Source organism: Oncorhynchus tshawytscha, linkage group LG12 (assembly GCF_018296145.1).
Source record: "Oncorhynchus tshawytscha isolate Ot180627B linkage group LG12, Otsh_v2.0, whole genome shotgun sequence".
Taxonomy (NCBI): domain Eukaryota; kingdom Metazoa; phylum Chordata; class Actinopteri; order Salmoniformes; family Salmonidae; genus Oncorhynchus; species Oncorhynchus tshawytscha.
The window spans coordinates 27562260-27573759 of record NC_056440.1 but is presented as its reverse complement, the minus strand read 5'-3'; the positions used below and the strand labels follow the sequence as shown (position 1 = coordinate 27573759).

General features: G+C 45.5%; 1 protein-coding gene across 1 annotated transcript in view; it reads right to left on the bottom strand.

Annotated features, from left to right (window-relative positions):
* Positions 1 to 11500, bottom strand: part of LOC112262845 (oxysterol-binding protein 2) — an 84699-nt gene that overhangs the window by 12244 nt on the left and 60955 nt on the right. Inside the window, exons 4-6 of the mRNA XM_042331538.1 lie at positions 5143 to 5341; positions 1290 to 1413; positions 287 to 350 (exon numbers count right to left, since the gene is read on the bottom strand). Coding sequence (XP_042187472.1) covers positions 287 to 350; positions 1290 to 1413; positions 5143 to 5341 — 387 coding nt within the window. The remainder of the gene's footprint in view (positions 1 to 286; positions 351 to 1289; positions 1414 to 5142; positions 5342 to 11500) is intronic.

Sequence of the window (11500 nt, the reverse complement as noted above, 5' to 3'; positions counted from 1 at the left end):
GAACCTGTGAGCGTGTGTGTTCATTTGTGTGGTAAAAGCATGCAAGTGTGTGTGTGTGTGTGTGTGTGTGTGTGTGTGTGTAAAAACACATGCCCAAGTTATAGTTTGTGATATGCAAATTTCCTTAACAGGATCCTAGAAAACAACAACTGGAAACAGGCTTAAAATTACACAAAGAGCTTCACAAAAAGTGACGAGGGTGGAACTACAGTGAGGTGGTGAAAAAGCCTAGTGTGTCGACAGGCATGTGGATGATTACAGAGCTGTTTGTAGGAGACACACTCACATTGTCCTGGTTCCAATCATTGGTATGGCCTCCACTCGCTCCACACAGGTTAGTCTGAGAACACCTGGAAGAGGAACATCATCTTAACAACAACAGACACACACGCACACACACACGTGCACGCACGCAGACAAACGCACCCACACACTGAAGACACACAAAATAACCAAAACAGAAGGAAGAAGGCAGGCACACAGACACAGACGGATGGCTCTATTCAGCAGTGATCGGTCTCTGAGCTGTTCTGTTAGTGGTGGATAGATGTGTCTGAGCTGGAGAGGAGCAGAGTATGTATCTGGAAAATAAAAACACTATTTTCTTCACAGGGAAAGAGTCCTGTGAGACGGGTGTTGAAGTAAAATAGCGCAGAAACACGACAGCAAAAAAACAACTCATTCAAATGTAGCAAAAAAGTTCTAAAACTGAGCCACATATTTTGGAGGTGAAAGAATGAATCCAAAACAGAGAAGTGCCTGGGCTTCTGGTTAATTCCCTGGTAGAGGAGCAGTAAGAGGCACAAGCTATCTTTTATCATAGAGAGGACAACATCTTGAGCTGTTAATGGTGCCAGAGCCATTACAGGACAGATAGACACTCATTAAAAACAGACCGAGGATGCTCGCTGTTCACGTGCGTGTGTGTGTGTGAGTGAGTGAGTGTGAGAGAGAGATTATGAGCACAGAGGGGAGAATGTTATTACGTTTTAGCGCTGGTGGTTTATTGGGCCGCTGATGGAGGGAATGAGTCTTACACAGGCATTATGAGGTGTACTATATGGCTCTGGGCTTGACAGATGCTCTGGTGCAAACACTACGGAACCCATCAACAAGGCACAATCAAGTCATCACATCTTTGTATTCATCACAATCTATTCACACTGAATCAGTCTAAAGACAAACTAATACCAAACTAAACATCCATGATCCATTTAGGTGGAGGTGAAGAGCAGAGGGCAGCCAGGCAGGGACTTTACTGTACAGGCCACAGGGTGAGACTGACTGACCTGTGCTGTGTGTTCTCAGTGGCTGTTACTGTGATAAAGGCAGGGGAGTCCTCCATGGCGTCAAAGTATTCTGTATCCTCATCTTCATCACTCGCCTCCCCTTTCTGAGGCCTCTCACTCCCTCCTGAGGGAGGGAACACACAAACAAGCACGCACACACACACACAGTAAGGTATTGTGTGTAACACGCACCCTGCTCTATACTGGTGTGGCAGTAATCACATGATTTGTGGAGGGGAAGGTACAGTAGGTTACAGTAGCTAATCGACAAACCATGGAGATTAATGATGGATAATTGGCTTTAATAGGTAATGTCCCTACAGGCTAACGAAGTACTGAACTCAATTCCTGACGAGATGGGAGGGAAAACTCCAACTTCAATACAACTTCAGACGGACAAACAATACTTCTATATCCATCCATTTCTGTGTGATACACGGCTACTCTGATACACTAGAATGGCTATCACGATGGAGAGGTGATTATGCCCATTTCAATACTATTAGTATCATGCTACTTCACTACTCATAAGAAATGTATCTTCTAGTCTATTCCAGTCTAATCCTTAATTACATAGACAATCTAATTCAAAACCATCTGACATGGCTTGCATGTCCTATTTCCACAAATTCACAGAGGCCCGTTAGTCTGAAGCCCTAAGGACCATGGACTAGGAGGCCCGTTAGTCTAAAGCCCTAAGGACCATGGACTAGGAGGCCCGTTAGGGCTTCAGACTAAGGACCATGGACTAGGAGGCCCGTTAGTCTGAAGCCCTAAGGACCATGGACTAGGAGGCCTGTTAGTCTGAAGCCCTAAGGACCATGGACTAGGAGGCCTGTTAGTCTGAAGCACTAAGGCTCTGCAAACTGGAAACGATTTATCCGGAGGCTGCATTCATTGTAGCTGGGGATTTTAACAAGGCTAATCTGAAAACAAGACTCCCTAAATTTTATCAGCATATCGATTGCGCAACCAGGGGTGGAAAGACCTTGGATCATTGTTACTCTAACTTCCGCGACGCATATAAGGCCCTGCCCCGCCCCCCTTTCGGAAAAGCTGACCACGACTCCATTTTGTTGATCCCTGCCTACAGACAGAAACTAAAACAAGAAGCTCCCCACGCTGAGGTCTGTCCAACGCTGGTCTGACCAAGCTGACTCCACACTCCAAGACTGCTTCCATCACGTGGACTGGGAGATGTTCCGTATTGCGTCAGATAACAACATTGACGAATACGCTGATTCGGTGTGCAAGTTCATTAGAACGTGCGTTGAAGATGTCGTTCCCAAAGCAACGATTAAAACATTCCCTAACCAGAAACCGTGGATTGATGGCAGCATTCGTGTGAAACTGAAAGCGCGAACCACTGCTTTTAATCAGGGCAAGGTGTCTGGTGACATGACTGAATACAAACAGTGCAGCTATTCCCTCCGCAAGGCTATTAAACAAGCTAAGCGTCAGTACAGAGACAAAGTAGAATCTCAATTCAACGGCTCAGACACAAGAGGCATGTGGCAGGGTCTACAGTCAATCACGGACTACAGGAAGAAATCCAGCCCAGTCACGGACCAGGATGTCTTGCTCCCAGGCAGACTAAATAACTTTTTTGCCCGCTTTGAGGACAATACAGTGCCACTGACACGGCCTGCAATGAAAACATGCGGTCTCTCCTTCACTGCACCCGAGGTGAGTAAGACATTTAAACGTGTTAACCCTCGCAAGGCTGCAGGCCCAGACGGCATCCCCAGCCGCGCCCTCAGAGCATGCGCAGACCAGCTGGCCGGTGTGTTTACGGACATATTCAATCAATCCCTATACCAGTCTGCTGTTCCCACATGCTTCAAGAGGGCCACCATTGTTCCTGTTCCCAAGAAAGCTAAGGTAACTGAGCTAAACGACTACCGCCCGTAGCACTCACATCCGTCATCATGAAGTGCTTTGAGAGACTAGTCAAGGACCATATCACCTCCACCCTACCCGACACCCTAGACCCACTCCAATTTGCTTACCGCCCAAATAGGTCCACAGGCGATGCAATCTCAACCACACTGCACACTGCCCTAACCCATCTGGACAAGAGGAATACCTATGTGAGAATGCTGTTCATCGACTACAGCTCGGCATTCAACACCATAGTACCCTCCAAGCTCGTCATCAAGCTCGAGACCCTGGGTCTCGACCCCGCCCTGTGCAACTGGGTACTGGACTTCCTGACGGGCCGCCCCCAGGTGGTGAGGGTAGGCAAACATCTCTCCTCCCGCTGATCCTCAACACTGGGGCCCCACAAGGGTGCGTTCTGAGCCCTCTCCTGTACTCCCTGTTCACCCACGACTGCGTGGCCACGCACGCCTCCAACTCAATCATCAAGTTTGCGGACGACACAACAGTGGTAGGCTTGATTACCAACAACGACGAGACGGCCTACAGGGAGGAGGTGAGGGCCCTCGGAGTGTGGTGTCAGGAAAATAACCTCACACTCAACGTCAACAAAACTAAGGAGATGATTGTGGACTTCAGGAAACAGCAGAGGGAACACCCCCCTATCCACATCGATGGAACAGTAGTGGAGAGGGTAGCAAGTTTTAAGTTCCTCGGCATACACATCACAGACAAACTGAATTGGTCCACTCACACAGACAGCATCGTGAAGAAGGCGCAGCAGCGCCTCTTCAACCTCAGGAGGCTGAAGAAATTCGGCTTGTCACCAAAAGCACTCACAAACTTCTACAGATGCATAATCGAGAGCATCCTGGCGGGCTGTATCACCGCCTGGTACGGCAACTGCTCCGCCCTCAACCGTAAGGCTCTCCAGAGGGTAGTGAGGTCTGCACAACGCATCACCGGGGGCAAACTACCTGCCCTCCAGGACACCTACACCACCCGATGTTACAGGAAGGCCATAAAGATCATCAAGGACATCAACCACCCGAGCCACTGCCTGTTCACCCCGCTATCATCCAGAAGGCGAGGTCAGTACAGGTGCATCAAAGCTGGGACCGAGAGACTGAAAAACAGCTTCTATCTCAAGGCCATCAGACTGTTAAACAGCCACCACTAACATTGAGTGGCTGCTGCCAACACACTGACACTGACTCAACTCCAGCCACTTTAATAATGGGAATTGATGGGAAATGATGTAAATATATCACTAGCCACTTTAAACAATGCTACCTTATATAATGTTTACATACCCTACATTATTCATCTCATATGCATACGTATATACTGTACTCTATATCATCGACTGCATCCTTATGTAATACATGTATCACTAGCCACTTTAACTATGCCACTTTGTTTACATACTCATCTCATATGTATATACTGTACTCGATATCAGCTACTGTATCTTGCCTATGCTACTCTGTACCATCACTCATTCATATATCCTTATGTACATATTCTTTATCCCCTTACACTGTGTATAAGACAGTAGTTTTGGAATTGTTAGTTAGATTACTTGTTGGTTTTACTGCATTGTCGGAACTAGAAGCACAAGCATTTCGCTACACTCGCATTAACATCTGCTAACCATGTGTATGTGACAAATACAATTTGATTTGATTTGATTTGATTTGATAAGGACCATGGACGAGGAGGCCCGTTAGTCTGAAGCCCTAAGGACCATGGACTAGGAGGCCCGTTAGTCTAAAGCCCTAAGGACCATGGACTAGGAGGCCCGTTAGTCTAAAGCCCTAAGGACCATGGACTAGGAGGCCTGTTAGTCTAAAGCCCTAAGGACCATGGACTAGGAGGCCTGTTAGTCTAAAGCCCTAAGGACCATGGACTAGGAGGCCTGTTAGTCTAAAGCCCTAAGGACCATGGACTAGGAGGCCTGGCTAAGGGGCCTTACCCTTCTTGGTGGTGGAGGAGCTGGGTGTGTTGGCGGATAGTGTGGGGGCCTCTCTCCAGGCTCTCTCCAGACTGTTGTGTTGCTTGGCTAGCTGCTCTATGGTCTCCTCCAGGTGAATACGCTGCTCTCTCTCATACTGCAGCGCCCGCTGCCATCTCCTGCTGTGGGTCTCCGCTAGGTCCAGGAAGTCGCGACACGCCTATAATTACAAAACACAACATACAAACGCATGACGTCAGACATGATAAGAAGGACGAGAGACATGACAATATGCACAGGGATATTTCTTAGTCTAGTCCTGGTGAATTTGTAGATGTTAAAGGGCTCCTAGGTCTTTCTTGATTGGTTGAAGGAAATCAGTTTTCCAACCGAGTTGATCGTTGTGTTACCATTCTAATCAAGGTTAATGTAAATATTTAGACCATTGTTGATTAGCACCATTCTCAACATCTTGACCATTAGTTATATTGGCATGCCTTGTAGCTCCCTCCAGTAACCACGAGCACAACCGTTCCTAGACTTTAACTGGCGGCTTTATTCTGTAGTTTTAGTCAGAATTATCACCTTCTGTGAGAACTATAAAGTAAATGAAAAATACAGTTAAGCACACTCTTACAACCTTCTTGTCTTACGAGTGACTTATTAGCTTGGTAGAACTCTGAAGTGCTTACAGACATAAACAGTTTAGCCGGAGCTATAACAGTATCAGATTAAACACATGAATAAAGGAAAAATACCTCATTGGCTGCTTATTACAGAAGGGAGGAAATCAAACTTCACACTTATTATTCCTGGCATGAATTCACACTTCATCCTTAACTATTATAACGTTACCATCCTAACATACACACTTCATCCTTAATTATTATAACGTTACCATCCTAACATACACACTTCATCCTTAATTATTATAACGTTACCATCCTAACATACAAACTTCATCCTTAATTATTATAACGTTACCATCCTAACATACACACTTCATCCTTAATTATTATAACGTTACCATCCTAACATACACACTTCATCCTTAATTATTATAACGTTACCATCCTAACATACACACTTCATCCTTAATTATTATAACGTTACCATCCTAACATACAAACTTCATCCTTAATTATTATAACGTTACCATCCTAACATACACACTTCATCCTTAATTATTATAACGTTACCATCCTAACATACACACTTCAACCTTTATGAACTACACTCGAAGACATGACATACACACTTCAACCTTTACGAACTACATCCGAAGACATGAAAACTTAGCTAACACAGCGCGTGATTGCCTTCACTCCAAAAGGTGTGTTGCTACGATAATAATCCCCGTTACAACAGTTCTTAGCCACGTAGTTCTGCTTGTCTTATAATTTTCCCCGCACAGCGAACCCACAAACATTTTTTTTTTTAAACAAAACAATGACAGATTTACAGGTTAATTGTCAGTTACATGCCTCTCTCATGCTGTGTGCAAATTAAGTCAAAAAAGGCATTCTGAGTTACGACTGCATTCTTGGCAAAACGGAGAGGTTACTCTAGATCAAACACACAAGTAGAGTCTGTCAGCCTTCGCCTCCCTCTACATCGTGTGTCAGACCATGGAATGTGTTGGGAGGTCATTGACCTGAAACCACAGGAAATGGAACACACATTGTGATAAGCAGACTGTGGGGCAGAAACACACATCAGCAAAAACATCAGTCCTGCAGGCTACCACTGCTTCCCCAATGAAGTATCAGAGTGAATGGTCAAACAACTAGCCTAAACAGTATAACATGACAAACCTGTCTAAATCCATCCATGAACTTCCTAGTCCGGAAATCTACACAACCACGGAGTGCTCTGATCCTGTGAGCACATTGTTATGCAGTCAGTGCAACATCCTGTTCAACATCCAGCCATTAAAAACCTATTTGGTCCCGCTGCCACAGGATAGCTGAAACCACTTGGCCATGGCTCTGGCTGTGGTGTGTAGCTGAGGGCCATGTGTGTCACAGAGCACAGATAATCTGTGTCCTCTCAGATCAGTGGGTTGCACAGACAGGACATATCGCCCTCAGAAAGACGGAACAGGGACATGGCAGGGTCCTATATATCCCCCCACACTAAAATAATTGGATATTTTAATATTGAAGATCTTTGTTGAAACACACACTAACCATGTACAGTAGGATCTTAATTTGACCTGTTTCTCACAGCAGGACAATAATCCTGCAGCAACATAGTTTAACCAATTGACATGTTATAAGTTTAGTCTTCTCACAGTATAGGCCATCACATTAATAAATCAGAGAGCAGCACGCTAGCCTAACTGACAATTAAACAACCATCTACGCTGATGACCTGACACCAAGACCAAAAGTCTAAACTTACATCCCAAAGTGTTTCAATCATTTCACAATTCACACCAATTCAAATTAAAAGCAGTGTTAATATAGCTAAATCACAGCCTTACTCACAGATAATATATATCCTCTTTCCTTCAGAAGTCAAATAGTAAGTGTCCTGATTGCAGAGGTTTGACTTCTCCCACTGAAAGTGTATCATGTGACAGATCTACTCACTTCCTTTTACTCCTCAGGCACATATACAATTAAATCCAACTTTGGTTCCACTTTTTTTCTGCTGAATCCATCCTTTCAACTCAGACTGCCGCTCGTGACTTTCGGTGGGGGAAATATCATCATGTCTGAACTCTGTGGATATCACAATGATTCAACATGCAAATCAAGCAGATTTAAGAGGTGTTGGAGTTGAAATAAATGTTCTGGTTCAGTTTACAATGTGTGCATGGTTGGGCAAGTGTGACATTTCTGTCAAGGTTTCATATGGCTTGAGTGCATTAAATGGAAAGGGGCCACCCACTCCAATCAGGGTGAGATCCGCATCCCTCCAAGTCAGGGTGAGATCCGCATCCCTCCAAGTCAGGGTGAGATCCGCATCCCTCCAAGTCAGGGTGAGATCCGCATCCCTCCAAGTCAGGGTGAGATCCGCATCCCTCCAAGTCAGGGTGAGATCCGCATCCCTCCAAGTCAGGGTGAGATCCGCATCCCTCCAAGTCAGGGTGAGATCCGCATCCCTCCAAGTCAGGGTGAGATCCGCATCCCTCCAAGTCAGGGTGAGATCCGCATCCCTCCAAGTCAGGGTGAGATCCGCATCCCTCCAAGTCAGGGTGAGATCCGCATCCCTCCAAGTCAGGGTGAGATCCGCATCCCTCCAAGTCAGGGTGAGATCCGCATCCCTCCAAGTCAGGGTGAGATCCGCATCCTCCAAGTCAGGGTGAGATCCGCATCCCTCCAAGTCAGGGTGAGATCCGCATCCCTCCAGTCAGGGTCAGATCCCCCCGCCCCCTCTCCTACCACTAGTTGGTATAAAATGAGATCAAGAGCAGTGGTTGTGGTGACATATCAAATACATCACAAACCGAACGAACCACAACCTACTGTAGCTATCAGCAAATAGCCTACTTATCTACTCCCCCCTTTCATCTACTTACACAAAACCATTCAAAAAATGGTTCAGAAGTAGCACTTTTCTACCCCCTCCCTCATCAGCCTCCCTCATCAGTGCCTCCAGTTTGACCAGCTCTAACAGTGGTTTAATGAGATAAAAACTGTTTTACTGCCTGTCCAGTAACGTTCAGTTCCCACTCCAATTAATCAACACAGAAATTAACTGCATGCAGAAACAAAAGGCCTTTAGAGGGAAGACAGCTAAATCTATGATAAAAGTGTAGACTTCTCCACACAGACGTAGAACACTCTAAATGGGGCTGAACTTTTTAAAAAGCTTCAGCTGAGCAAACACACCCCATAATTTCCTCACAGGATCAGTTCAGGCCATGTTTAAAAAGGTCAAGTACATGTGCCCTGGATACACTATCCCACCTGCTTGTGACCCATGTTATGGGAACATTCCCCATGTGTCAGAAACACATAACCACAGAAATAACAGTCTGTGTCCCAGACAAAACAAAGCTATCTATTGTCAAACATACAAAAAAAACATTAAACACATCAAAGCCAAGCAGCATAGTAAAAGAGAGACACACAAACCTTGTCTGATTGTCTGTGTAGCGTCTGGCCCCTGTAAGAGCATGTCTGTTTTGTGGAGGCAGAGGGGGCTCTGGCATTCGTCTCTGGGCTCATGTCCCTAGGCTGGGAGGGTCTAGGGAGGTTTGGGGAGGGGGCAAGACTATTCCTGTCCCTCCCCCCAGCCCAGATCCGGTATCACTCCTTCAGCACTGACCTCTCCTTTCCTCTGCCCTCTAGTCCACTATAATACCACATGGCCTATGGAAATGACTCTCTGTGGTCATGGTAACCATAGCAATGGAGGAGCTACTGTAGTTCCGATGCTAACAACCCTAGCGCACATATCTAACATACTGTAACTGGATGGGTGGCCTGATACGTCACTGTTAGAAAGAGGTAACACCTAAGAAGAGCTTACCATTGTCGTCACATTTGCAAGAGCATTTGAGAATCTAAAGCACATCACCACAGTAAATACACAAATCAAAATCTGCTGACCTGTGTCATTCCTGTCACATCTACTGTATCATACCATAGCACTGAGAATGATGGTCACTCTACACAGTACCCATTGCCATGTAAAAGGCTTCTACGAAGAAAGTATTCAGACTGGATTAAATGGATTAAAGTGTCCCCCCCTTCTTCAATCTACACAAAATACCCATAATGACAAAGCAAAAACAACTTCTTTTTTTGAAAATTAATCTAACTGAAATATGACATTTACATAAGTATTCAGACCCTTTACTCAGAACTTTGTTGAAGCACTTTTGGCCGCGATTACAGCCTCGAATCTTCTAGGTATGATGCTACAAGCTTGGCACACCTATATTTGGGGAGTTTCTCCCATTCTTCTCTGCAGATCCTCTCAAGCGCTGTCAAGTTGGATGGGGAGTATCGCTGCACAGCTATTTTCAGGTCCCTCCAGAGATGTTCGATCGGGTTCAAGTCTGGGCTCTGACTGGGCCACTCAAGGACATTCAGAGACTTGTCCCGAAGCCACTACTGAGTTGTCTTGGCTATGTGCTTAGGTTTGTTGTCCTGTTGGAAGGTGAACCTTCACCCCAGTCTGAGGTCCTCAGCGCTCTGGAGCAGGTTTTTATCAAGGATCTCGCCGTACTTTGCTCTGTTCATCTTTCCCTCGATTCTGACTAGTCTCGCTGTCCCTGCCGCTGAAAAACATACCTACAGCATGCTGCTGCCACCACCATGCTTCACCATAAGGATGATGCCAGGTTTCCTCCAGACGTGACACTTGGCATTCAGGCCAAAGAGTTTAATCTTGGTTTCATCAGATCAGAGAATCTTGTTTCTCATGGTCTGAGTCCTTTAGGTGCCTCTTGGCAAATTCCAAGCTGGCTGTCATGTGCGTTTTACTGAGGAGTGGCTTCCATCTGGCCACTCTACCATAAAGGCCTGATTGGTGGAATGCTGTAGTGATGGTTTTCCTTCTGGAAGGTTCTCCCATCTCCACAGAGGAACTCTGGAGCTCTGTCGGAGTGACCATCGGGTTCTTGGTCACCTCCCTGACCAAGGCCCTTCTCCCCCGATTGCTCAGTTTGGCCAGGCGGCCAGCTCTAGAAAGAGTCTTGGTGGTTCCAAACTTCTTCCATTTAAGAACGATAGAGGCCACTGTGTTCTTGGGGACCTTCAATGCTGCAGAAATGTTTTGGTACCCTTCCCCAGATCTGTGTCTCGACACAATCCTGTCTCGGAGCTCTACGGACAATTCCTTCGACCTCATGGCTTGGTTTTTTCTCTGACATGCACTGTCAACTGTGGGACCTTATATCTACAGGTATGTGCCTTTCCAAATCATGTCCAATCAATTTAATTTACCAATCACGTTGTAGAAACATCTCAAGGATGATCAATGGAAACAGGATGCACCTGAGCTTAATTTTGAGTCTCATAGAAGTCTCATAGAATAGTCTGAATACTTAAATAAGGTATCTGTTTTTTATATTTTTATAAATTTGCACCATTTTATAAAATCCTGTTTTCGTTTTGTCATTAAAGGATAGTGTGTAGATTGATGAGAAGAATATGAATTGAATCACTTTTGGAATAAGGCTGTGACGTAACAACATTTGGAAAACTTCAAGGGGTCTGAATACTTTCTGAACCCACTGTATATCTAACATACAGCCAACCCAAATGCCTAAGGACGGTTGTGGAAAGAATCTGCCCGGTGTGTAGTCTCAGTTGATCTCCGCTGGACATAGACCAGCTTCTATATTTGAATAGGGACCTGAGTTGGGGGGAAAAAACGACCTAACATATCATCCGTAGTTAGCTAGCTTTATTTGTATAGA